Source organism: Scyliorhinus canicula, chromosome 27, assembly GCF_902713615.1.
Source record: "Scyliorhinus canicula chromosome 27, sScyCan1.1, whole genome shotgun sequence".
Taxonomy (NCBI): Eukaryota; Metazoa; Chordata; class Chondrichthyes; order Carcharhiniformes; family Scyliorhinidae; genus Scyliorhinus; species Scyliorhinus canicula.
Genome location: NC_052172.1, coordinates 12,740,583 through 12,768,271, shown reverse-complemented (window position 1 = coordinate 12,768,271; position 27,689 = coordinate 12,740,583). Strand labels below are relative to the sequence as shown.

The 27,689-nt window shown below is 53.6% G+C and overlaps 2 protein-coding genes across 3 annotated transcripts in view; both read left to right on the top strand.

Moving 5' to 3' along the window:
- Positions 1–2,891, top strand: part of LOC119957833 (thymus-specific serine protease) — a 30,265-nt gene extending 27,374 nt beyond the window's left edge. Inside the window, exons 11-12 of the mRNA XM_038785972.1 lie at positions 975–1,120; positions 2,610–2,891. Of these exons, the coding sequence (XP_038641900.1) occupies positions 975–1,120; positions 2,610–2,666 (203 nt within the window). The 3' untranslated portion in view covers positions 2,667–2,891. The remainder of the gene's footprint in view (positions 1–974; positions 1,121–2,609) is intronic.
- Positions 2,892–6,021: 3,130 nt separating this feature from the next.
- Positions 6,022–26,664, top strand: dmac2 (distal membrane arm assembly complex 2). Of its 2 annotated transcripts, none has more exons than XM_038786128.1 (6): positions 6,022–6,093; positions 10,512–10,678; positions 14,584–14,664; positions 21,136–21,275; positions 22,914–23,076; positions 26,123–26,664. In XM_038786128.1, the coding sequence occupies exons 1-6, from the start codon at positions 6,037–6,039 to the stop codon at positions 26,286–26,288; spliced, it is 774 nt and encodes a 257-aa protein (XP_038642056.1). In that variant the 5' UTR covers positions 6,022–6,036; the 3' UTR covers positions 26,289–26,664. The 2 variants fall into 2 exon arrangements, with proteins under 2 accessions (XP_038642056.1, XP_038642055.1); XM_038786127.1 differs by having other exon boundaries at positions 10,497–10,678.
- The last annotated feature ends 1,025 nt before the right edge of the window (positions 26,665–27,689 follow it).

The following is a 27,689-nucleotide window of genomic DNA, read 5'->3' as shown; positions in this document are numbered from 1 at the left end:
TCTGCTTTCTAAGTTGGATGAGAGAGATTCTCATTGGCTCGAAACAATAGCGGGGTGCCTGACTTGAGGTCCGATTCTACAAGGGTTGAGTCCCTTAAACTCCAGCTTTGCCATGTGGACGAAGCTGGCTAGGCCGCCATTTGCCCATCACCTAATTTCCCTTGAGCTCGAGTCCCACGCGGCTATTTCAGAGGGGGGGCAGTTAGAGTCAACCACATCGCTGTGGGGTCTGGAGTTACGTGTAGGCCCGACCGGGTAAGGGCGGCAGATTCCCTTCCCTGAAGGGACTTCAGTGAACCAGATGGGTTTTGCGACAATCGATGGCTTTGTGGCCGTCGTTACTGAGGTGAGTTTTCGATTCCAGATTTAATTCACTGAATTTAAATTCCACCACCGACCCTCGCGGGATTTGAACCCGTCAAACGGAGCATAGGCCTGGGGACTCTGGATTACGAGTCCTGTGACATTGCCACTGCGCCATCATCTTCCCCCTGTGGGGGCAGCACGGTGGCCTAGTGGTTAGCACAACCGCCTCACGGCGCTGAGGTCCCAGGTTCGATCCCGGCTCTGGGTCACTGTCCGTGTGGAGTTTGCACATTCTCCCCGTGTCTGCGTGGGTTTCGCCCCCACAACCCAAAAATGTGCAGAGTAGGTGGATTGGTCACGCTAAATTGCCCCTTAATTGGAAAAAATAATTGGGTAATCTAAATTTATTTTTTAAAAAATCTTCCCCCTGTGATTGGCTGCTTCTCATAGTCTGGCCTCGGATTATGCACTGGCTCTCGAACCCCGAGTGTTTGTGTTTGCCTCCCTCTGCCTGAGGCAGGCCGAGGCCTGCTGCATCCCCACTGTGACCTGGGTGTGACATGGGGGTGTGGGCAAGGTGCCATCGGGTGCTGAGGTGGTGGCTGCTGTCAGCTTGGTGCTCCCGGCGTTTTGAGTTTGAATTTGTTTCCTGTGATCTCCGTCTAAAGGTGACATCGACCCCTGGCACGCTCTCAGTGTGCTGAAGAACCAGTCCAGGTCGGAGGTGGCCTTGATCATCAACGGCACCGCCCACTGTGCGAACATGAACCCTGAGGAGGAGGGAGACCCGCCCTCTCTCCGACAGGCCAGACAGGTGAGACGCCAGCCTTTCAGCTGCCCACACACCGCTTCCGTCTGCGCGCGGCGGGGGGGGCAACGGACTAAACTCCAGTGTGAATGGATGATCTTCCCATTCCCGAGCATGAGCTTCGGACAAAGTAGCTCAACTCTTTGATCCTTGCCCAAACCAATGGGTCAAACAGACATAATTCTTGCGAATGAATTTGGACTTGTTCACTCTGGTAATGGGTGGGGTGCGGGAGGTGGGGTGCGGGAGGTGGGGTGCGGGAGGTGGGGTGGGGGGGGCACAGCACAGACTGCAGGGTGGGCAAATTGAAGGTAGATTAAAACCTGAATAGGAGAAGAGTTCATGCCTGATGGGAACGGAGGGAGTTTTTACTCTGTACCTAACCCGTGCTGTACCTGTCCTGGGAGTGTATGATGGTGTCAGTGTAGAGGGAGCTTTACTCTGTATCTAACCCCGTGCTGTACCTGACCTGGGAGTGTATGATGGGGTCAGTGTAGAGGGAGCTTTACTCTGTATCTAACCCCGTGCTGTACCTGTCCTGGGAGTGTTTGATGAGGACAGTGTAGAGGGAGGTTTACTCTGTATCTAACCCCGTGCTGCACCTGTCCTGGGAGTGTTTGATGGGGACAGTGTAGAGGGAGCTTTACTCTGTATCTAACCCTGTGCTGTACCTGTCCTGGGAGTGTTTGATGGACACAGTGTAGAGGGAACTTTACGCTGTACCTAACCCCGTGCTGTACCTGTCCTGGGAGTGTTTGATGAGGACAGTGTAGAGGGAGGTTTACTCTGTATCTAACCCCGTGCTGTACCTGTCCTGGGAGTGTTTGATGAGGACAGTGTAGAGGGAGCTTTACTCTGTATCTAACCCCGTGCTGTACCTGTCCTGGGAGTATTTGATGGGGATAGTGTAGAGGGAGCTTTACTCTGTACCTAACCCCGTGCTGTTCCTGTCCTGGGAGTGTTTGATGGAGACAGTGTAGAGGGAGACTTACTCTGTATCTAACCCCGTGCTGTACCTGTCCTGGGAGTGTTTGATGGGGACAGTGTAGAGGGAGCTTTACTCTGTACCTAACCCCGTGCTGTTCCTGTCCTGGGAGTGTTTGATGGAGACAGTGTAGAGGGAGACTTACTCTGTATCTAACCCCGTGCTGTACCTGTCCTGGGAGTGTTTGATGGAGACAGTGTAGAGGGAGTTTTTACTCTGTATCTAACACTGTGCTGTACCTGCCCTGGGAGTATTTGATGGGGACAGTGTAGAAGGAGCTTCACTCTGCATTTCAAACACTCCCAGGACAGGTACGTCACGGGGTTAGATGCAAAGTGTCACATTCCTCAGCCCAAACCTTTGTCACGAGAGCAGTCTATTTTTTTTTGTGAAAACAGAACTATTTTGGGAACGGGAGATATTGGGTTTGGTGGTGGGAGGAATTGCATGTTTCCAACATTTGAGAAGTGACTTTTGAATGGGTTTAACTCCTTCAACCTCCTTTTACAGAAAGTTGATGATCAGATCGGGACATGGCTGGCCAAGGAGCACCCGTATCCATGGTAACTATGGCCCAGAATGCCTGCCACAAGGAGACTGTCCCTCGTACTCCAGTGACTGAGGGCTTGCAGGGAATCCCAATTTGGGAAATGTTTTGCACATTAATCCACCCCTGTTGATCCAACCGCTCGGGAGGATCTCCGAAATCTCCCTCGGTTGTACATTGTGTGTCTTTCTCTGTCTATCTCTCTCTCTCTCTCTCTTTCTCTCTCTCTCCCCCCCCCCCCCCCCCCCAAACAACCTTCCTCACCATTCCTCTGCCTTTGGGGGCGGGGGTGTGGGAGGGAAATTATAATTTTCTAAGTAAGCCTTGGGAGTTCCACTCGTGTTCCCAGTGGATTTGGGGGGTGGGGGGGAAATCTTTTCCACAATTAACCCTGCCCGAGCAAGACGTTCGGCTGACCCTGGGGTGGTTGGGAGTGGGGGTTTGTGGTGGTGGGGGGGGGGGGGGGGGGGGAGGAGAGGAAGGCTGCTGTCCTGTCCCAGACTCGCATCTGTCCTTCCGTCGCTGCCACCCTGACTGCCGGTGGCCCCATCGCCAAGATGGAGGCCTGTCCCGGGGGTGTCCAACATTCTCGTAAATAATCACTACTCCCTGGGTCAGGCTTGGGGGGAAGAAGCAGATTAACTGCTCCCCCCCAATCCTCCCCTTACAGAAGACTTAAAAAAACGGATCTCCAGTTTTGGGGAGAGGGAGGGAGGCAGTCTTCGGGATCTCCTCCTCCTTGAGGTTCCTCCCTCTTGCCGAGGATCGGGACGCGATGTTTCGCCAGCCGCTTCTGTCCGGCCATAACGACACAGGAGCAGCAGTCAGCCATTCGGCCCATCGAGTCTGCCCCGCCATTATTTCAATGAGACCATGACCGATCTTCTGTGATAATCCTCGGCTCCACTTTCCCGCCTAATCCCCGTAACCCTGGATTCCCTCGCTGATTAAAAATGATTCTGTTGTGGGCATCAGCGATTTTTGCTGTTGGCTTTTATTGCTGAAGATGGGACGACACGCCGTGATCCTTCCGAGGTCACCAGTCCACTGTCGGGGGAGTGGCCCCCCGGATGTGTGTCGCAAATCTTGCTGGTGCCTGTCCTCCAATCCATTGGCCTCTTGCTGGGATCAGCTGCCTTTATCCTAGTTCTAGACGTCGTGCACTGTGGGCAGTAACGCCCCCACTGGACAACAGACATTGCTGCTGCTACCCTTGCTCTAGCTTAGTCCACCAGCCAGGGTGAGGTACCAGGGTAAGCCTGCTGATGTATTCATCACCAGCTTGATGGACAAGTGTCAGGGGCCACCCATATTTGGAAACTGGACTGTGCGACTGACGATGACTGAGGTACCTGTTCCGTCACAGAACCCGCCCACCCCGTAGATCAACTCGCTGAAAGTGAGAATTGCAGACACGTCACAAATCTCCACAGTTGCAACAACTTATCTTGAAATGCTTTCCTTTTTTAATAGAAATTCTATATTTTCCAAAAATCTGCAAGTTTGTTACAATTCCGATTTAAGATTCAGGAAAAAGTTTTTTTTTAATGATTGATTAAAGTTGGATTGTTTGCTACCTTGGTGTAATTAATCATTTATTTTAATAAATTGCTTAATTGATGGATCGTTCTCTGAAATGAAAATCGCTTATTGTCACGAGTAGGCTTCAATGAAGTTACTGCGAAAAGCCCCTAGTCGCCACATTCCGGCACCTGTCCGGGGAGGCTGGTACGGGAATCGAACCGTGCTGCTGGTCTGCTTTAAAAGCCAGCGGTTTAGCCGAGTGAGCTAAACCAGCCCCTTTGATCTCCAGCATCTTTGATTCCTGCAGCTTTCTGCCAGATTGGATTTTGTGTTCTCGTTTATTGCAAGGGGAAATGGACCAGATCCCCATTTTTGGTTAAGATCCCGGATTAGAACCCAAATATTTGCATTTGGGAAAATGAGGAAATGTCACGGCTCCACAGGAGTGATAACTGACCAATAGACAGCTTTTATATTAAAACAAACTTTTGATTTGAACACAAAATTATGGACATTGGCCAACAAAGAAATAGCTTTACAGGTAAATGGGTGAATCTTGCTTCCTGAAATCTGCCTCTACATTCCAATTAAGCATCCCATTTCAAATACCATAGGTTAACAACCAGGTTTTACTTGCTTATCTTAGTGCAGAGTCCTTTGGAGAGATTAACTTTTTTTCAGGACCAAGCTGAAATCCTTCTCCGCTTGGAGCTCTGGAAGACAAACTTTTACACCACCCTGAGTGAGGAGGAAAGGCCTCCCCTTAAAATCTCATCCTAAAGATGGTTGTCAAAATAAATCAGACACTTTATCTAACGGTTAGCCCACGTGGCAAAGACAGGTGACCTGCTCATATCTCATTGCTGTTTCTGGGATCTTGCTGTGCACAATTAGGCTGCCAGTGATTCCCCTTCAAAGATTAATTCACCCACTGCAAAGAGCTTTGGGGGAGTTCAGCAGAACTGTTGCTGAAGACGCCGCACCAATAAATAAAGAGCTGCTGGTTTCCCTCATCTTTTACAGAAGATTAAAAGGTTAACCAGGGAGCCAGTCTCTCAATTCTCCAATTCACGTTGAGCTGCAGTTCGGTCCTCCGGCCTCCAGCGGCGCCATACCGCGTTTCCCCGCCTCACTGCACTGCCACTGAGCTGCAGTTCGGTCCTCCGGCCTCCAGCGGCGCCAGACCGCGTTTCCCCGCCTCGCTGCACTGCCACTGAGCTGCAGTTCGGTCCTCCAGCCTTCAGCGGCGCCAGACCGCGTTTCCCCACCTCCCGCCCCGCTGCACTGACACTGAGCTGCAGTTCGGTCTTCCGGCCTCCAGCGGCGCCAGACCGCGTTTCCCCACCTCCCACCTCGCTGCACTGCCACTGAGCTGCATTTCGGTCCTCCGGCCTCCAGCGGCGCCAGACCGCGTTTCCCCACCTCTCGCCTCACTGCACCGCCACTGAGCTGCAGTTCGGTCCTCCGGCCTCCAGCGGCGCCAGACCGCGTTTTCCCGCCTCTCTGCACTGCCACTGAGCTGCAGTTCGGTCCTCCGGCCTCCAACGGCGCCAGACCGCGTTTCCCCGCCTCGCTGCACCGCCACTGAGCGGCAGTTTGGTCCTCCGGCCTCCAGCGGCACCACACCGCGTTTCCCCACCTCCCACCTCGCTGCACCGCCACTGAGTGGCAGTTCGGACCTCCGGCCTCCAGCAGCAGCCCGACACCGGGTTCCACGACTCCCGACTGCACTGCCGCTGAGCTGCACTTCGGTCCTCCGGCCACTAGCGGGGCTACACGGGGTTACAATCCTCCCGGCTCCACTGCCGCCGGGTAAAGGGCCGCTCTTGCCCTCGGCGCGGCCTCCTTGGCGGTACTGCGGCCAGGATGGCGGCGGCGGCGGCGGTGCTGGGCCGCCGGTCAGGGGTCGCTTCACGGGGGACGGTAGGGAACCGGAACCCGCGCTTCCCCCGCCACAAGGGGGGTCGCGCGGCAAAGGGAATCCCCCAACACAGAGACCCCCCAACACAGAGACCCCCCCAACACAGAGACACCCCCCAACACAGAGACCCCCCCAACACAGAGACCCCCCCAACACAGAGACCCCCCCCAACACAGAGACCCCCCCCAACACAGAGACCCCCCCAACACAGAGACCCCCCCAACACAGAGACCCCCCAACACAGAGACCCCCCCGACACAGAGACCCCCCCGATACACAGACCCCCCAACACACAGACCCCCCCCAACACACAAACCCTCCCCAACACAGAGACCCCCCCAACACAGAGACACCCACAACACAGAGACCCCCCCAACACAGAGACCCCCCCAACACAGAGACACCCACAACACAGAGACCCTCCCAACACACAGACCCCCCAACACACAGAGACCCCCCCAACACAGAGACCCCCCCAACACACAGACCCCCCCCAACACACAGACCCCCCCCAACACACAGACCCCCCCCCAACACAGAGCCCCCCCAACACAGAGACCCCCCAACACAGAGACCCCCCCAACACACAGACCCGCCCCAACACACAGACCCCCCCAACGCAGAGACCCCCCAACACAGAGACCCCCAACGCAGTGACCCCCCCAACACAGAGACCCCCCAACACAGAGCCCCCCCCCAACACAGAGACCCCCCAACACAGAGACCCCCCAACACAGAGACCCCCCAACACAGAGACCCCCCAACACAGAGACCCACCAACACAGAGACCCACCAATGCAGACCCCCCAACACAGAGACCCCCCAACGCAGAGACCCCCAACACAGAGACCCCCCAAACACAGAGACCCCCAACACAGACCCCCCAACACACACCCCCCAACACAGAGACCCACCCCAACACAGAGACCCCCCAACACAGAGACCCCCCCAACACTCAGAGCACCCCAACACACCCCCCCAACACAGACCCCCTAACACAGACCCCCCAACACAGAGACCCCCCAACGCAGAGACCCCCCAACACAGACCCCCCAACACAGAGAACCCCCAACACAGAGACCCCCCCAACACACAGACCCCCCCCAACACAGAGACCCCCCAACACAGAGACCCCCCAACACAGAGACCCCCCAACACAGAGACCCCCAACACAGAGACCCCCCAACACAGAGACCCCCCAAACACAGAGACCCCCAACACAGAGACCCCCCAACACACACCCCCCCAACACAGAGACTCCCCCCAACACACACACCCCCAACACAGTGACCCCCCCAACACAGAGACCCCCCAACACAGTGACCCCCCCAACACACACACCCCCAACACAGAGACCCCCCAACACACAGACCCCGCCCCAACACAGAGACCCCCAACACAGAGACCCCGCCCCTGGCACAAAGGCCCCGCCCCCTGGATCCGAGACCCCGCCCCTGGCACAAAGATCACGCCCACGGGGGGGGGGGGGGGGGGGGGGGTCAGTGTCATTGGTCAGTGTGGTGTAGGGGGGTAGTGTTGGGGAGGGGGATCAGTGTGACTGGTCAGTGTGAGGAGGGGGGTCAGGGTGGTGGGGGCAGTGTCACTGGTCAGTGGGGGGGTCAGTGTCACTTGTCAGTGTGAGGAGGGGGGTCAGGGTGGTGGGGGCAGTGTCACTGGTCAGTGGGGGGGGCAGTGTCACTGGTCAGTGGGGGGGCAGTGTTACTGGTCAGTGTGGGGAGGGGGGGTCAGTGTGACTGGTCAATGTGGGGAGGGGGGGTCAGTGTTACGGGTCAGTGTGGGGAGGGGGGGTCAGTGTGGGGGTGGTGGGGGGGCAGTGTCACCGGTCAGTGTGGGGGAGGAGGGTTAGTGTCACCGGTCACTGTGGGGGAGGGGGGTTAGTGTGGGGGGTGGAGGCAGTATCACCGGTCAGTGTGGGGGAGGAGGGTTCGTGTCACCGGTCACTGTGGGGGAGGGGGGTTAGTGTGGGGGGTGGAGGCAGTATCACCGGTCACTGTGGGGGAGGGGGGTTAGTGTGGGGGGTGGAGGCAGTATCACCGGTCAGTGTGGGGGAGGAGGGTTAGTGTAGGGGGGGGAGGCAGTGTCACCGGTCAGTGTAGGGGGGGTGGGTTATTGGGGGGGAGGGGGGTTAGTGTCACCGGTCGGTGTGGGGGGGGTTGTGTGTGGGGGGGGGGGGGAGGCAGTATCACCGGTCAGTGTGGGGGAGGGGGGGTTAGTGTCACCGGTCACTGTGGGGGAGGGGGGTTAGTGTGGGGGGGTGGAGGCAGTATCACCGGTCAGTGTGGGGGAGGGGGGGTTAGTGTCACCGGTCACTGTGGGGGAGGGGGGTTGGTCAGTGTGGGGGAGGGGAGTTAGTGTCACCGGTCACTGTGGGGGCGGGGAGTTAGTGTGTGGAGGGGGGGTCAGTGTGGGGGAGGGGGGGTCAGTGTGGGAGTGGTAGGGGGGGCAGTGTCACCGGTCAGTGTGGGGGAGGGGGGATCAGTGTGGGGGAGGGGGGTTAGTGTGTGGAGGGGGGATCAGTGTGGGGAGGGGGGGGTCAGTGTGGGAGGGGGGGGTCAGTGTGGGGGAGGGGGGGGGTCAGTGTGGGGGTGGTAGGGGGAGCAGTGTCACCGGTCAGTGTGGGGGAGTTGGGGTCAGTGTGGGGGTGGTGGGGGGGCAGTGTCACCGGTCAGTGGGGGAGGGAGGGTCAGTGTGGGGATTGGGGGTCAGTGTGGGGGTGGTAGGGGGGGCAGTGTCACCTGTCACTGTGGGGGAGGGGGGTTAGTGGGGGGGGGGGGAAGGCAGTATCACCGGTCAGTGTGGGGGAGGGGGGGTCAGTGTGGGGGAGGGGGGGTTAGTGTGTGGGGGGGGGCAATGTCACCGGTCAGTGTGGGGGAGGGGGGATCAGTGGGGGGGGGGATTAGTGTGGGGGTGGGGGGGTCAGTGTGGGGGGGGGTCAGTGTCACCGGTCAGTGGGGGAGGGGGGGTCAGTGTGGGGTAGTAGGGGGGGCAGTGTCACCGGTCAGTGTGGGGGAGGGGGGTTCAGTGTGGGGGAGCGGGGGTCAGTGTGGGGGAGGGGCAGTGTCACCGGTCAGTGTGGGGGAGCGGGGGTCAGTATGGGGGAGGAGGGGTCAGTGCGGGGGAGCGGGGGTCAGTGTGGGGAGGGGGGGGGTCAGTGTGGGGGTGGTAGGGGGGTCAGTGTGGGGGAGGAGGGTCAGTGCGGGGGAGCGGGGGTCAGTGTGGGGGAGGAGGGGTCAGTGCGGGGGAGCGGGGGTCAGTGTGGGGGGGGTCAGTGTGGGGGAACGGGGGTCAGTGGGGGAACGGGGGTCAGTGTGGGGGAGGAGGGGTCAGTGCGGGGGAGCGGGGGTCAGTGTGGGGAGGGGGGGGTCAGTGTGGGGGTGGTAGGGGGGGCAGTGTCACCGGTCAGTGTGGAGGAGCGGGGGTCAGTGTGGGGGGGAGGGGCAGTGTCACCGGTCAGTGTGGGGGAGGAGGGGGGGGGTCAGTGTGGGGGAGGGGGGTTAGCGTGGGGGGGGCAGTGGCACCGGTCAGTGTGGGGGAGGAGGAGTCAGTGTGGGGGAGGGGGGTCGGTGTGGGGGAGGGGGGTCGGTGTGGGGGAGGGGGTCGGTGTGGGGGAGGGTGGTTAGTGTGGGGGAGGGGGTTAGCGTGTGGGGGAGCGGGGGTCAGTGTGGGGGAGGGGGGGTCAGTGTGGGGGTGGTAGGGGGTCAGTGTGGGGGTGGTAGGGGGAGCAGTGTCACCGGTCAGTGTGGGGAGCGGGGGTCAGTGTGGGAGTGGTAGGGGGGGCAGTGTCACCGGTCAGTGTGGGGGAGCGGGGGTCAGTGTGGGGGGGGGGGTCAGTGTGGGGGAGGGGCAGTGGCACCGGTCAGTGTGGGGGAGGGGGGGGGGGTCAGTGTGGGGGAGCGGGGGTCAGTGGGGGTGGTAGGGGGGGCAGTGTCACCAGTCAGTGTGGGGGAGCGGGGTCAGTGTGGGGGAGGGGGGGTCAGTGTGTGGGAGGGGCAGTGGCACCGGTCAGTGTGGGGGTGGTAGGGGGGGCAGTGTCACCGGTCAGTGTGGGGGAGGGGGGGTCAGTGTGGGGGAGGGGGGGTCAGTGTGGGGGAGGGGGGTTAGTGTGTGGGGGAGGGCAGTGGCACCGGTCAGTGTGGTGGAGGGGGGGATCAGTGTGGGGGTGGTAGGGGGGGCAGTGTCACCGGTCAGTGTGGGGGAGCGGGGGTCAGTGTGGGGGAGGGGGGGGGTCAGTGTGGGGGAGGGGGGTTAGTGTGTGGGGGAGGGGGGGGGGTCAGTGTGGGGGTGGTAGGGGGGGCAGTGTCACCGGTCAGTGGGGGAGGAGGGGACTGTCGGTGTCACTGCTCCGGCCCGATGATGGTTGGTGACTCGCTCTGTCTAATTGCAGCTTGCGGCCCAGCAGCTGCTGGTGCCAGGCCGCTGCTGGGCGCACTTTGACCCCTCCAGGCTGGCGCAGGGTCGCTGGGCACAGCGGTGGCTGCTGAAACTTTACCAACGCTTTTACGACATTGAAAACCTTTTCAACTGGAACCTTGCATTTCAAAATTGGAACCTGCGGAGGAAAAACGTGTGAGTTTTGTTTGGCTAACAGAAAAGTTTCACAACCCAAATGCGGACGCTGGGAATCTGAAACAGCAACGGCAAATTCTGGAAATACTCAACAGGTCAGGCAGCTCTGTGGAGCGAGAAATGGAGTTTGTGTTTCCGGCCAATGACCGCGGTATAACAGTCATCCACCTTAACTCCTGTCTCCGCAGATAAAGTATTCCCAGCCATTTCTGTTCTCGTTTCTGAAACCTTACACAAAGGATGTCCCAATGCGTCCTGCAGCCTCTCTTTAAGCGCTGTAAGAAGCCTTACAACACCAGGTTAAAGTCCAACATGTTTGTTTCAAACACTAGCTTTCGGAGCACTGCTTCTTCCTCAGGTGAGTGGAGCAGTGCTCCGAAAGCTCGTGTTTGAAACAAACCTGTTGGACTTTAACCTGATGTTGTAAGAACATAGAACAGTACAGCACAGAACAGGCCCTTCGGCCCTCAATGTTGTGCCAAGCCATGATCACCCTACTCAAACCCACGTATCCACCCTATACCCGTAACCCAACAACCCCCCCTTAACATTACTTTTTAGGACACTACGGGCAATTTAGCATGGCCAATCCACCTAACCCGCACATCTTTGGACTGTGGGAGGAAACCCCACGCACACACGGGGAGGACGTGCAGACTCCACACAGACAGTGACCCAGCCGGGAATCGAACCTGGGACCCTGGCGCTGTGAAGCATTTATGCTAACCACCATGCTACCCTGCTGCCCCCAAACTTCTTACTGTGCTCACCCCAGTCCAACACCGGCATCTCCACATCATGGCTACCACCTTTAAGCGCTGTCATTGTTATAACATTGGAAATGCAATTTACATAGAAGGATCCCGCAATCAGTAACCAGTGTTACTGACTGGATCGATTGTTGTGATGTGGATTGTGGGATAAATATCCATAACCCTGGAGTGGAATCTCCGGCAGTTCTTCGAAATAGTGCCGTGGGATTGTTTACATCCGCCCGAGACGGCAATCGGGCTGTCGGTCGAACGTCTCGCACAAATTGCAACTTCTGCCGCACTGCAGCACTCCCTCGTGTTGCCCTAGGTGATCAGCCTGGATTGGAGCTCAAGTCTCTGACGCGGGATTTGAACTCCCAGCCTTCTGGCTCTCGGGTTGCAAAATGTGATCAAATGTATTCCTGGAGTTTTCATCCCATGACCTCCCCGCCCCCCAGGCTCCCACATTCGTCGGCCAACAGATCCACCCCTGTGATGCTCTGCCCTCCTTTGCCATTTTCAGATGGTAAAGAGACATCTTCCAAGAAAATGTATTTGAAAAAGAAGCCTTTTTTAATGTCTCGGATGGTTTTTCTCCAGAGTTGCTCACATTGATGCAGCTCTCCGAGAATCGAGCAGAGTCTGTGTTACTATATGTGCCATACAGCTGGAAAGGACAGAGCACTGAAGACGGGACCCCCTCCCAGCCCCGCAGACTCCGCACGGACAGGGGATTAAAGTGTGATTGGCTTCGTAGGAATTTCCAGCACAGGAGGTGGCCATTTGGCCCATCGTGCTGGTGCCAGCTGACACCTACCCCTCCAGCCTATTCCCACCTTGGAGCTTCGGGCAGTTCAGGGGCAAATGAGATGAGGATTTCTGACTCGACCGTCCTTTCGGACAGTGAGTGGGTTGCAGATCCCCACCACCCTCGGGGTGAAAGAAACTCAACTCCCCTTGAGGGCAGCACGCTAGTATAGTGGTTAGCACAGATGCTTCACAGCTCCAGGGTCCCAGGTTCGATTCCTGACATGGGTCACTGTCTGTGCGGAGTCTCCACGTTCTCCCCGTGCCTGCGTGGGTTTCCTCCGGGTGCTCCGGTTTCCTCCCACAGTCCAAAGACATGCAGGTTGGGTGGATTGGTCGTGATAAATTGCCCTTAGTGTCCAAAAATGTTATGTTGTGTTACGGGGATAAAGGGGCTTAGTAGGGCCGGTGCAGACTCGATAGGCTGAATGGCCTCCTGCACTGCAAATTCTATGGATTCTATACCCTTTAAACCCCACCCCCACCTCCACCTCTTCCCTAAATCTATGCCTCCTGGTCATTGCACCCCTCAACCAAGGGTAGTCGGGCCTTCCTATCCACTCTGTCCCCTCACAATTTTATCCAGTTTATTTAAGTCTCCCCTCATCCACCTCTACTCCCTAACCTCGGCCCCGTAAATAAAAGTCTCCACTCCAGGCAGCATCCTCGTAAACGTTCTCTGTTCTCTACCTCCAGTGCAATCACAACACTACTATCGTGCGGTGGCCGGAACTGCACACAATACTCCCGCTGCGGCCTCACTATAGAGGTTTACCCGGTTCCAGTGCTGTGATGGGTAATTGGGGGCTGGGAAGAAAAACCCCCTTCAACCTTCAGGGGTCAATTTTAAATCGACTTAGCGATTGACTGGGACACGGCGAAGAAGCCCCCCCCACCCCATGCGCACATCTTTGAAACGATGCTTGTGGATCCGCTACACCAGCCCAAACAGGAACTCAGTTAAAAACCTCATCCAGTCGATGTGATCCGCAAAAGGCAGGTGGAATGTGAAGGGGGTGGAGCTTCCTGTTGGCCGGCGGTATGTTCCCTACTCTATCCGCATCCTGTTTTCAGGAATGCTGCTGATTGTGCGAAGGGTCTTTTGTTGTTCAGGTTGATGATCCATCTGACTTCCTGACACAGGATGCGAGAGAGGCCAGTTCCCGCGTGGCTCAGCAGGAACATGCATTGAACCAGAGCGAGCTCAGCGATTCCAGTTCATGCTCGGCCTTGGCCTGGTTCTTTGGCCTCAGTACCCCCTGAGTGCCAGCCATAGCTGAATGGGCCACACACCTGCCTCAGAACCAGAAGCCGCTGTGCCCAAAACACCAGACTTGAGCATCTGGACTGATTTTTTAAAAAATTCATTCATGAAACGTGGGCGTCGCTGTGCCAGCATTTATTGCCCATCCCTAATTGCCCTTGAGGAGGCAGTTAAGATTCAACCACATCGCTGGGGTCTGGAGTCACATGTAGGCCAGACCGGGTAAGGACGGCAGATTTCCTTCCCTAAAGGACATTCGTGAACCAGATGGGTTTTTACGACAGTCGACAATGATGTCATGGTCATCGTTAGACTTCTTTTTCAAAAAAATGTAAAGTGCCTAATTCTTTTTTCCCCAATTAAGGGGCAATTTAGCGTGGCCAATCCACCTACCCTGCACATCTTTGGGTTGTGGGGGTGAGACCCACGCACAGATGGGGAGAATGTGCAAACTCCACACGGACCGAGGCCGGGATCGAACCTGGGACCTCGATGCCGTGAGGCAGCAGTGCTGACCATCATTCGGCTTCTAATTCCAGATTTTTAATGAATTCAAATTTTACCATCTGCAGTGGCAGGATTTGAACGTGGGTCCCCAGAGCATCACCCTGGGTCTCTGGTCCAGTGACAGTGCCACTGGGCCGCTGCCTCCCAATAATGCCCGCAGTGCTACACTGAGAGAGTGCTGCACTGTCGGAGGTGCTGCCCTTTTGAGTGAAATATTAAAGTGAGGCTTGGTCTACCCCCTCAGAGGCTTGTAAAACATCCCAAGACTCTATTTCGAATACAAACAGGGTAGTTCTCTCTGATAGCCCGCTAAGAAGGAGACCATTTGGCCCATTGAGTCTGTACTGGCCCTCTGAAAGAACACCCTGCCCAGGCCCACTCCCCCACCCTATCCCTGTAACCCCCACCTAACCGACACATCCTTGCGCGCTAAGGGGCAATTTAGCATGGCCAATCCACCCAACCTGCGCATCTTTCGACTGTGGGAGGAAACCGGAGCACTGTGAGCACAGGGCTGCTGTGATTCCAGCTCCGTGAAAGGCGCCATATAATTGCAGCTTTTCTCTCTGTTGCAGGTACTATGGATATACCCAAAGCATGTACGGCGTTTATGTTGCTGCCGCTCACTACACCCTGCAACAGAAGGGAGGTGTACGGTATGTCGTGGTGTTACCCTTCCTGTGTTGTGTGTGTGTGTGTGTGGGGGGGGGGTCAGAGTTCTGAACAGTTCTGACGCACTTTTTCCTTTATTTGTTCACGGGACGCGAGCGACCACATCCACGTTTATTGGCCATCCCTAAATGTCCCCGAAAAGATGGTGTCTTGCTCGGCCGTTTCATAGGCGTTCAGAGAATTTACAGTGCAGCAGGAGGCCATTCAGCCCATCGAGTCTGCCCCGGCCCTTGGAAACAGCACCCGACCCAAGCCCACACCTCCACCCTACCCCCATAACCCAGCAACCCACCCAACCGTTTTGGACACTAAGGGGCGATTTAGCACGGCCAATCCACCCTAACCTGCACATCTTTGGACTGTGGGAGGAAACCGGAGCACCCGGAGGAAACCCGCGCAGACACGGGGAGGACGTGCAGATTCCGCACAAACAGTGACCCGAGCCGGGAATCGAACCTGGCACCTTGAAGCTGTGAAGCAACAGTGCTAACCACTGTGCTATCGTGCTGCCCACTAAGAGATAAGAGTCGACCACATTGCCATGGGTCTGGTGTCACATGTAGACCGTAAGACATAGGAGCAGAATCAGGCCACTCCGCCCATCGAGCCTGCTCCGCCATTCGATCATGGCTGATATGTTTCTCACCCCCATTCTCCTGCCTTCGCCCCGTAACCCCTGATACCCTTTTTGATCAAGAACCTATCTCTCTCTGTCTTAAAGTCACTCAGTGATTTGGCCTCCACAGCCTTCTGCGGCAAAGAGCTCCACAGATTCACCACCCTCTGGCTGAAGAAATTCCTCCTCATCTCAGTTTTAAAGGATCGTCCCTTCAGTCTGAGGCTGTGTCCTGGGTTCTAGTTTTTCCTACTAGTGGAAACAAGCTCTCCATGTCCACTCTATCTTTTTTTCCCCAAAAATTTAGAGTACCCAATTCATTTTTTCCAATTAAGGGGCAATTTAGCATGGCCAATCCACCTACCCTGCACATCTTTAGATTGTGGGGGCGAAACCCACGCAGACACGGGGAGAATGTGCAAACTCCACACGGACAGTGAGCCAGAGCCAGGATCGAACCTCTAACCCATTGCGCCACCGTGCTGCCCTAGTCCACTCTATCTTGGCCTCTCAATATTCCGTAAGTTTCAATAAGATTCCCTCCTCATCCTTTTAAAACTCCCATCGAGTAGGCCAGACCCGGTAAGGAGGGCAGATTTCTTTCCCTATAGGACATGCACGAACCTGGATTTTTACAACAATGGTTTCCTGGTCAGCATTACCCAAGACTGGTTCCTAATTCCACATTTTTAATAGATTAAGTGAATTGAAGTTCCACCAGCTCCCATGGTGAGATTTGAACACATGTCCCCAGGGCATTAACTCTGCATTTCTATTCCAGTGATTATCCTCACAACCCCACTGGCTCCCCCTTAATGCAGTGGAACGTGTCAGATGGATATTACTTTGCATGTAGAGCAGAGAAAGACTGTTCATTCCAAGGAGTCCATGTGCTCCCCACGAGCCTCCTCTCACCTTGCTCCATCTCACCCGATTGGTGTACTTTTCTGCTCATGTGTATTTATTTATCGAGCTCCTACGTATGTGGGCAGCAAGGTAGCATAGTGGTTAGCACTGTGGCTTCACAGCGCCAGGGTCCCAGGTTCGATTCCCCGCTGGGTCACTGCCTGTGCGGGGTGTGCACGTTCTCCCCGTGTCTGCGTGGGTTTCCTCCGGGTGCTCCGGTTTCCTCCCACAGTCCAAAGATGTGCCGGTTAGGTGGATTGGCCATGCTAAATTGCCCTGACTGTCCAAAAAGGTTAGGAGGGGTTATTGGGTTAGGGGGATAGGGTGGAAGTGAGGGCTTAAGTGGGTGGGTGCAGACCCGATGGGCCAAATGGCCTCCTTCTGCACTGTATGTTCTATGTTAAATGAGCCATGCAATTCCCCTCAGCCACTCCCATCCGATAGTGAATTTCCCAATCCACTCCCCCTTGGGGATACCCGCTCAGGTCATACCCGGCCCCCAGGTGAATGTTGACCCTGCCCCGGGCTTTGATCTGCTTTGAGCGAAACTCTACCGTCTGTGTGTGAACTCAGCAAGTCAGACTCTCCGATCACCCCTATGCCTGCTGACCATCATGGGCTCCTGGTCAGGCAATGCCTCAATTTCATCATTCTCATCCCTCCCTCCCAATCTCTATAATCTCCTCCACCCCTTCAGCTCTCTGAGATATCTGCATTCATCAGTCTGGCCTGTGGAGAAATCCCAATTTTAATATTTTTGTCCCCAAAAATATACTTTATGCATAAAATTTGTAGAAGTATATTTCAAAACACTTCAACTCAAAAACTACAGGAAGTACCACTGCCCCGCACACATACAGACGGACACAGATACAGACACAGAAACACACAGAAACAGCCACACACACATACAGACACACAGAAACAGCCACACACACATACAGACACACAGATACAGACACACAGAAACAGCCACACACACATACATCCACACAGATACAGACACAGAAACACACATAGAAACAGCCACACACACATACAGCCACACAGAAACAGCCACACACACATACAGCCACACAGATACAGACACAGAAACACACAGAAACAGCCACACACACATACAGACACACATAAACATCCACACACACACATACAGACGGATACAGACACAGAAACAGCCACACACACATATAGACACACAGAAACAGCCACACACACATACCGACACACAGAAACAGCCACACACATACAGCCACACAGATACAGACACAGAAACACACACACACACACATACACACATACAGCCACACAGAAACAGCCACACACACATACAGCCACACAGATACAGACACAGAAACACACAGAAACAGCCACACACACATACAGAAACAGCCACACACACATACCGACACACAGAAACAGCCATACACACACATACAGACACACAGAAACAGCCACACAGATACAGACACACACACACATACAGAAACAGCCACACACACATACAGACACACAGATAGAACATAGAACAGTACAGCACAGAACAGGCCCTTCGGCCCTCAATGTTGTGCCGAGCCATGATCACCCTACTCAAACCCACGTATCCACCCTATACCCGTAACCGAACAACCCCCCCCTTAACCTTACTTTTATTAGTACACTACGGGCAATTTAGCATGGCCAATCCACCTAACCCGCACATCTTTGGACTGTGGGAGGAAACCGGAGCACCCGGAGGAAACCCACGCACACAGGGGGAGGACGTGCAGACTCCACACAGACAGTGACCCAGCCAGGAATCGAACCTGGGACCCTGGAGCTGTGAAGCATTTATGCTAACCACCATGCTACCCTGCTGCCCCCAAACAGATGCACACACACAAATAGATACTGACACACATGCAGACACAAGCAGATTGTTGTATCTGTCCAATTCAGATACTTCAACCAGTTCCTTAATCAAAGTTTACACAAGTGTCTTTATTTATGAGGAGAGCAAGCAGCAGCGAAGCGGGGGGGGGGATGACTGTTTGTTTATTTTATTTAAATTTGGTTTATTTAATTTTAATTTATGGTTAAGTTCTCTTGTTGGGGTTGGGGTGTGGGGGGATGGGATACATGCGTTGATACGGTTTGGGGGGTGTTACGGTTGATATGGGGTAGTTTGTTGCATATTATTGCTTGTTATATTTTTATATTTACTGTAAAAAATTCTAATAAAAATCATTTTTTAAAAAAAATTTATGAGGAGAGCAAAGTACGGACACGGATATAATGCAACACACTTTATTAAATATAGTCAACCCGTAAATTACCCACTATATATCACAAGAAACACCCAGGATTCGACTAGACGACCCGCAAAGGTGGTTTGGTATGCTGGATCCCTGAGTCCCTCTGCTTCCTCTTTGCAAAGGTGATTCTCGCTGGCTCTTGCTTGCTTCCGCCTGGTCAAGGTCACCTAACACACCAATGTGTCTCTGAGTTGCCTACCTTTACCCCCCCTCTCTCCCCGCCTTTCCAGAAAATTCTCTGGCTTCCGGCCAATGAGATCTCGGGAGGGGGTCCCAGCAGTCAATGATCCGGTTGATGACTGTTTGACAGGCCACCTGAGCCCGCCCCTGGCATCCCATCTCTGGTGGTGAGGGCTGCACAATGACCTATCCCCATATACGGTAATGGTAGATACTCTGGGTGGCGGACAGTCTGGCTCGATCCAGGCTACGGACAATAGATCTGTGCATTTCAATGGGGTACGAAGATCTCCTGCTGGGTCTCAGTAGTGCAATGATCTTTGATAGGTGATTGAATGGGGCAGTGTAGGAATAACAGCAAAAGAGATTATTATTTAAATGATAAAATATTAAAACATGCTGCTGTGCAGAGGGACCTGGGTGTGCTAGTGCATGAGTCCCAAAAAGTTGGTTTACAGGTGCAACAGGTGATTAAGAAAGCAAATGGAATTTTGTCCTTCATTGCTAGAGGGATGGAGTTTAAGACTAGGGAGGTTATGCTGCAATTGTATAAGGTGTTAGTGAGGCCACACCTGGAGTATTGTGTTCAGTTTTGGTCTCCTTACCTGAAAAAGGACATACTGGCACTGGAGGGTGTGCAGAGATTCACTAGGTTAATCCCAGAGCTGAAAGGGTTGGATTACGAGGAGAGGTTGAGTAGACTGGGACTGTACTCGTTGGAATTTAGAAGGATGCGGGGGGGGGGATCTTTTAGAAACATATAAAATTATGAAGGGAATAGATAGGATAGATGCGGGCAGGTTGTTTCCACTGGCGGGTGAAAGCAGAACTAGGGGGCATAGCCTCAAAATAAGGAGAAATAGATTTAGGACTGTGTTTAGGAGGAACTTCTTCACCCAAAGGGTTGTGAATCTATGGAATTCCTTGCCCAGTGAAGCAGTTGAGGCTCCTTCATTAAATGTTTTCAATATAAAGATAGATAGTTTTTTGAAAAATAAAGGGATTAAGGGTTATGATGTTCGGGTGGGAAAGTGGAGCTGAGTCCACAAAAGATCAGCCATGATCTCATTGAATGACGGAGCAGGCTCAAAGGGCCAGGTGGCCTACTCCTGCTCCTAGTTCTTATGTTCTTTACACCTACGCTCCCAGTGTAGACAGCGAGCTGAATGCATATGGTCATACTGCTGTTGGTTTTGTTAATAAAAGGGATTCTGGTAAAGGGACTTCTGCCTCTGTGAACTTATTACAGACAGGTCCAGACATGTTCTGGCAGCTTACCTGCTGGTTGTGTATTTGACTTTGGTCAAGTGCAGATTCCAACAGCCTGTCTAAGGTTTGACTGCAGTATGATTTTAAAATGCCCAATTCTTTAATTTAAGATATCCAATTTAATCAGCCTTAAAACTAGGCCCTCATTAGATGACCACACGTTGTACACACTCACAGATACAAGCTCACACGCGCTCAGACACGGACGCACACATCTACTTACACTTAATGCCATTCCTCAGACGCTGTTTACTCAAGTTGTTGTGTACTAAACATCGAGCCAACAATTTCAGATCGTGACACCATGTTTCCAGACAGCAGGAGCTGGAACAGATCCTTCTGATAATTTATGCAATCTGTTTGTGGTTCTGATTTACTCCCACACCCCACCACACTTCCTGCCTCGCCTCTGAACTTGCCTAAAACCCGTTTCATCTCTGATATTTTTCAGTTCTGATGAAAAGTTAAATCTACAGCGTTAAACTCTTGTTTCTTTCGCCGCATTTGCTTGCGGACCTGCTGAGAATTTCTGGCACTTTCCGTTTATATTTCTGATCTCCAGCACCCGCGTACCAAATTTTTTCTCCCCCCCCCCCCCCAATTAAGGGGCAATTTAGCGCGGCCAATCCACCAACCCTGCACATCTTTGGGTTGTGGGAGGGCAGCATGGAGGTGCAGTGGTTAGCACTGCTGCCTCACGGCACTGAGGTCCCAGGTTTGATCCCGGCTCTGGGTCACTGTCCGTGTGGAGTTTGCACATTCTCCCCGTGTTTGCGTGGGTTTCGCCCCCACAACCCAAAGATGTGCAGAGTAGGTGGATTGGCCGCACTAAATTGCCCCTTAATTGGAAAAAATAAATTGGGTACTCTAAATTTATTTTTAAAAATAAAAATCTTTGGGTTGTGGGGGCGAGACCCACGCAGACGCGGGGAGAATGTTAAACTCCACACGGACAGTGACCCGGGGCCGAGATTGAACCTGGGACCTCGGCGCTGTGAGGCTGCAAGGCCAACCCACTATTTTGCCTTTCAAAGAGCCAGGACTATTGGCAGTGAACGGGGGTTAATTTTGGATAGCCCTGGCAACACGTCAGCACAGATACGATTGGCTCCCTGTATGTTATGAATGCCCGTGGTTCACCGTGCCTTCGCTAAGTCCCAGACGATGATTCAGACTTGTCTTGTTTGCAGGTTTGCAGGCCAGGAGGAGTGGTACCGGGCAGATAGAAGGGGCAACTTCAGCTGGGATTTCTTGAAGCACAAAGAGGTCCCACTCGAAGCTGTCGACGCCAGCGGCTCCTCGGTAACCTATGACGGGCTGGAGAATTTAGGTGAGGCATGAGCGAAATTAGCCACGTCTGTACCTCGAAAGATTCACAGACAAGTTTCTCTCTCCTGGTTCCAGCCTAGAAGGATAAGACTTAAATTAAGTGCCGCCTTTTAGAAGCTCAAAACTTTCCCGAGCACTTTACAGACAATGGGGTATTTATAAAATATCCTCACTGACGTAAAGTAGAAAACGCAGCACCCAATGTGCACACGTCAAGCCCCCGACATACGACAATGTGATAATGATTTTGATGAGAACAAGGCTAAGAGGAGATTTGATAGAGATGATCAAAATCATGAGGGGGCTGGACAGAGTGGACCGGGAGAAACTGTTCCCGCTCGTAACAGGATCGGGAACGAGAGGGACACCGATTTAAAGTGATTTGCAAAAGAAGCAAATGTGATGTGAGAAAGCACTTTTTAACCCAGCAAGTGGTTGGGGTCTGGAATGTGCGGCCTGGAAGTGTGGTGGAGGCAGGTTAAGTCGAGTCTTCCAGAGGGCATTGGGGTGGTTATTTGAATAGGAACAATGTGCAGGGGGTGCAGGGAAAAGGCAGGGGTATGACACTGAGCCATGATTCACGTTTGGAGAGCGGATGCTGACACGATGGGCCGAATGGCCTCCTTCTGCACTGTAATGTGATTTATTTATTTTTAAAATAATTTTTATTGAACTTTTTTGAAAAATATATATCAACAAAACAATATAATAATAACAATAATAATAATAAACACCCCTTGGCACCCGTAGCAACGCATATAACAAACCCCCCACCCCCCCCCCCCCCCCCCCCCCCCCAACCCCAATAAACAACAGAATAAATTAACAATAAGCAAATTAACTTAAACACTATCCCCCTAAACCCCCCCCCTTTCCCCCCCTCCCCCCCAGTGCTGCTGCTGACCTAGTACCTTATCGTTGAGCCAGAAAGTCGAGGAAAGGCTGCCACCGCCTAAAGAATCCTTGTATCGACCCCCTCAGGGCAAACTTGACCCTCTCCAACTTAATGAATCCCGCCATGTCATTAATCCAGGTCTCCACACTCGGAGGTCTCGCATCTTTCCACTGCAGCAAGATCCTCCGCCGGGCTACTAGGGACGCAAAGGCCAAGACATCAGCCTCTTTCGCCTCCTGCACTCCCGGCTCCACCCCAACCCCAAATATCGCGAGTCCCCAACCTGACTTGACCCTGGATCCCACTACCCTCGACACCGTCCCCGCCAACCCCTTCCAGAACTCCTCCAGTGCCGGGCATGCCCAGAACATATGGGCATGGTTCGCTGGACTCCCCGAACTGTAATGTGATTTTAACACAAGAGGCGAGCCCCACCGGCTGACACCTCAGATCAGGTCATTTTTCTCATTGCTGGTTGTAGAAGCTTTCTCTGTGTAAGTTTGGAGGAGGCAGTGGCAGAGTGGTATTGCCACTGGACTAGTGATCTGGAGACGGCAGATGAATTTGAATTCAGTAAGAAATCTGGAATTTAAAAAACTAATGATGACCATGGAACCATTGTCGTTAAATACCCGTACAGTGACTGCACTGGCTGGAAAGTGCTTTGGGACAGCTTGAGGCAATGAATGAGACGCTATATAAATGCCACCTCTTTAACTTTCTAATGTCCTCGTGTGCGTTCAGTGTGTTTGAAGGAACTGAAGTATTTGAATCTGAGCCGCTGCCCCTTCATCGATGACTGGTGTCTGAGCCGGCTGCAGGTGTTTGGAGACTCGCTCGAAGAGTTGCGGCTCTCCGGCTGTCCCAGAGTCACGGAGCGAGGACTGGCCTCACTGCACCACCTGAAGTAAGTTACGGTCAGCCAGGGGCAGGCACAGCTAATTCCGTTTGGCGCAGAATAATTTTGCTTCGGTGTTGCCAGGCACGGCTCCGTAGGTGGTCCCCTCGCCTCTTGACTCCAGGCTGACAGTGTCAGCGAGAGCTGAGCTATTGGAGGGGCTCCTTCTCAGTTGGGGGCTACAGGGATCAAAGGATTTGGGAGGGGGATAACGGGAACAAGTTACGGAGTTGCTTGATCAGCCGCGATCATAATCAACAGTGGAGCCGGCTCGAGAGGCTACTTCCTCCTATTTTCTCTGTTTCTCGCCGTCTACTCTGTCCAGCTCCCTCGTGATTTTGAACATCTCGATCAAATCTCCTCTCGGCCTTCTTCTCCCCAAGGAGAACAGTCCCAACCTCTCCTCATCACTGAAGTTTCTCATCCCTCGAACCGGTCTTCTGCTCTCTCTGCAATGTGTTCACATCCTTCCTATAGTGTGGCTCCCAGAACTGTGCCCAATATTCCAGCTGAGGGCTAACTAATGTATTGTATCAATTCAGAATAACCTCCTCGCTCTTGTACTCTCTGCCCCTATTAATAAAGCTCAGGAGGGGGCAGCAGGGTGGCACCGTGGTTAGCATTGCTGCCTCACGGCGCCGAGGTCCCAGATTCGATCCCGGCCCTGGGTCACTGTCCGTGTGGAGTTTGCATATTCTCCCCGTGTCTGCGTGGGTTTCGCCCCACAACCTAAAGATGTCCAGGTTAAGTGGATTGGCCACGTTAAATTGATTCTTAATTGGAAAGAATGAATTGGGTACTCTAAATTTTTTTAAAATTAATAAAGCTCAGGATACTGTATATTTTATTAACTCTCCACCTGACATTCTTAATGATCTACGTACATATGAACCCTGGTCCCTCTGTCCCTGCATCCCCTTGAGAATTATTTGCTTTATTTTATAGTCTCTCCCATGTTCTTCCAACCAAAGTGCTTCACCTCATATTTCTCTGCATTGAATTTAATCCGCCACTGTTCTGCCCACTTCACAACCTTGTCTATATCTTTTTGAAGTCCTCCTCACAGCTTACAATGCTTCCAAGTTTTGCATAATCCACAAACTAGATGTTGTCCTTTGCACGCCAAGATCCGGGTCATTAATATATATCAGGAAAAGCAAGGGCTCAGAATGTTCAAATTACCTAACAGCACGTCTTTCGGAGCTAGTGGGAGAAAACCGGAGCACCCGGAGGAAACCCAGGCAGACACGGGGAGAACGTGCAGACTCCGCACAGACAGTGACCCAAGCCGGGAATCGAACCTGGGACCCCGACACTGTGAAGCCACCGTGCTAACCACTGTGTTACCGTGGTTCCTTCAAGGTGGCAGGGCAGCACAGTGGTTAGCACTTCTGCCTCACAGCGCCTAGGACTCGGGTTCGATTCTGGCCTTGGGTGACTGTCTGTGTGGAGTCTGCACGTTCTCCCCCGTGTCTGCGTGGGTTTCCTCCGGGTGCTCCGGTTTCCTCCCACAGTCCATAGATGCGCCGGTTAGGTGGGGTTACGGGGCTAGGGTGGGGGAAGTGGGCCTAGTTAGGCTGCTCTTTCAGAGGGTCAGTGCAGACTCGATGGGCCAAATGGCCTCCTGCACTGTGAGGATTCTATGATATCCTGAGATGTATATCGTCCTGTGTTGGTGTCTTGTCAACTTTAAATGCCATCAGTCTATTCAACACCTCCCCCTTCTCAAATTTGAACCCTTCCAGTGACAGAGTTTCCTCCTTTGTCACCATAGTATCTGCTTCCTTGGTAAAGATAGACGCAGAGTAATCATTTAACACCTCGGCCATACCCCCCAGCCTCCCATGTGTAAATTCCCTTTTTTGGTTCCAACTCGATCGCTTCCTCCTTTTCCCACCCATTTATATGCTTCAAGAAAACTTTGAGATTCCCCTTTATCTTGGCTTTCAGCCTTAGTCATAATCCCTCTTTGCTTCTCCTATTTACTCCTCACCTCTCCTCTGAACCATCTGAATTCAGCCTGCTTCCCAGTTGGATTTTCTACCGACAACCTTGTAATTGTGATAGTCTCCTATTGCTTGCCCTCTGACAATTTTTTTTTATTTAAAAAAAAATGTTCAGAGTACCCCATTCACTTTTTCCAATTAAACTCCACACGTAGAGTGACCCAGAGCCGGGATCGAACCTGGGACCTCGGCGCCATGAGGCCGCAGTGCTAACCACTAGGCCACCGTGCTGCCCTGCTTGCCCTATGACATGACACTCGCTCACAAGTCACCACCTTCTCTCGGGCAATTAGGGATGGACAGTAACCCCAGTGATGTCCACAGATTTTTTTTCTTTAAAAGAGGCAACTAGGGCAGCACGGTGATGCAGTGTTTGGCACTGCTGCTTCATGGCGCTGAGGACCCGGGTTCGAATCCCGGCTCTGGGTCACTGTCCGTGTGGAGTTTGCACGTTCTCCCCGTGTCTGCGTGGGTTTCGTCCCCACCACCCAACGATGTGCAGGGTAAGTGGATTGGCCATGCTAAATTGCCCCTTAATTAGGAAAGAAAATAATTGGGTACTCTAAATTTATAGAAAATATGATGCAAACTGGCCAGAATGATCCATTCAGCAGACACCTGACATCTCCGGTTCTAGGTTTCTAGGTGACTACCACTCTCCCCGTGTCTCATGCCTTACCTTTGGTCAGCTTTGTGTGGTGCGGTGGTTAGTACTGCCACTTCACAGTTCCAGGGTGCCAGGTTCGATTCCGACCTCGGGGTCTGTCTGTGTGGAGTCTGCACGTTCTCCCCGTGTCTGCGTGGGTTTCCTCCGGGTGCTCCGGTTTCCTCCCACAATCCAAAGATGTGCAGGTTAGGTGGATTGGCCGTGATAAATTGCCCTTAGTGTCCAAATCGCCTGGTGGGGTTACGAGTTTGTGGGGATAGGGAGGGGATTGGGGCTGGATAGGATGCTCTTTCAGAGGGCTGGTGCAGACTCGATGGGCCGAATGGCCTCCTTGTGCACTGTAACGATTCGCGCCACTGACCTTTTGCTCTTATCCCCACAGGAACCTGAAGCACCTGGACCTATCGGATCTTCCGGCTGTGGGCAACCGAGGGCTGGTGCGAATTATGCTGGAGGAGTGTCTGCCACAGTGCGAGATTGTGGGGATTGAGTACCAGGACGGGCTGTTACAGCAGAGCAGGAGCCCGGACCGACCACCTCCTGTCTGAATCTGAAACCCTGATGCCTCGGGCCTTCCTCTCCTCCATCAACCTGGTCGCACGAGGGGCTCAAGTCTGCTTTCTGGGAGATTCCCAACGACCTTTGCGCCTCCTGCTTCGTGCAACCAGCTCCCAGCCCTAGAGTCAGCCACTAGAGGGTGACAGGAGCAGTCTGTGGTGACAGTTTGATCCCCCCTCCTGATCTGATTAACCCAGCGGAGTGAATTAATGTGGCAGGAACTTGTGAAATCAGCCTTTAACTGCATTGCATCTGATTGCAAACATCACTCTTACAGAACTGTGTCAAGAAGGCTTTCCATTCCCCTCGCATGTTTTGCCCGAAGAAAAGGTTTGATTAAAGTTCAAATAGTTTATTTGTCTGACATTGATGACCAGTTTATCATTGCCATCCTTGTGACGGATGTCAGGGAGCGAGGGACGTGTTTAATTGCAGGCAGAATGGTTTCAGCGCCAAAGGGGGCCATTTGGCCCATCGCATCTGCACTGGCCCTCCTCCTCCGAAGGAGCGATTCGCCGCGTATCGTCCCAAAACCCCCAGGGAATTCACTCTCTCGAGTGTGAGCATCACTGGCAAGGTCGGCGGAAATGAGAGAAGCAAAAGGCTGCAAGTGCCGTAAATCTGAAACGTAAACGCAAAATGCCGGGGAAACCCTGCAGAGAGGGAAGATCAGAGTTCACATTTCGAGTCCGTGCGGCTCTCCCTCAGAACAAAAAAGCCACCCGGACATTCAAGTCGTACGGACGTGAAACGTTTTAACTCCGTTGACCTCTCTCCAGCTGGCCGGCCTGCTGAGGTTTCCCAGCGTTTCCTGCTTTTATTTCGGCAAAAATGATGTTCGGCTCCAACCACTACAGTCCCGCCATCCCAGGAATCAGCCTGGTAAACCTGGACACCAATACGGCACACAATACTCCAGGTGTGGCCTCACCAACGCTCCATACAACTGCAGTAAAACATCTCTATTCCCGTACTCAAATCCTCTCGCCATGAAGGCCAACATACCATTTGCCTTCTTTGCTGCCTGCTGTACCTAGTAGAACAATACAGCACAGAACAGGCCCTTCGGCCCTCGATGTTGTGCCGAGCAATGATCACCCTACTCAAACCCACGTATCCACCCTATACCCGTAACCCAACAACTCCCCCTTAACCTTACTTTTTAGGACACTACGGGCAATTTATCATGGCCAATCCACCTAACCCGCACATTTTTGGACTGTGGGAGGAAACCGGAGCACCCGGAGGAAACCCACGCACACACGGGGAGGATGTGCAGACTCCGCACAGACAGTGACCCAGCCGGGAACCGAACCTGGGACCCTGGAGCTGTGAAGCATTGATGCTAACCACTATGCTACCGTGCTGCCCTGCACGCTTACTTTCAGCGA

Coding starts and splice junctions, on each gene's coding strand:
- dmac2 (XM_038786127.1), top strand. CDS start 6,037: ATGGCGGCGGCGGCGGCGGTGCTGGGCCGCCGGTCAGGGGTCGCTTCA. Junction 21,276..22,913: donor TGACGGGCTGGAGAATTTAG/GTGAGGCATGAG, acceptor GTGTGCGTTCAG/TGTGTTTGAAGGAACTGAAG. Junction 23,077..26,122: donor GCCTCACTGCACCACCTGAA/GTAAGTTACGGT, acceptor TTATCCCCACAG/GAACCTGAAGCACCTGGACC.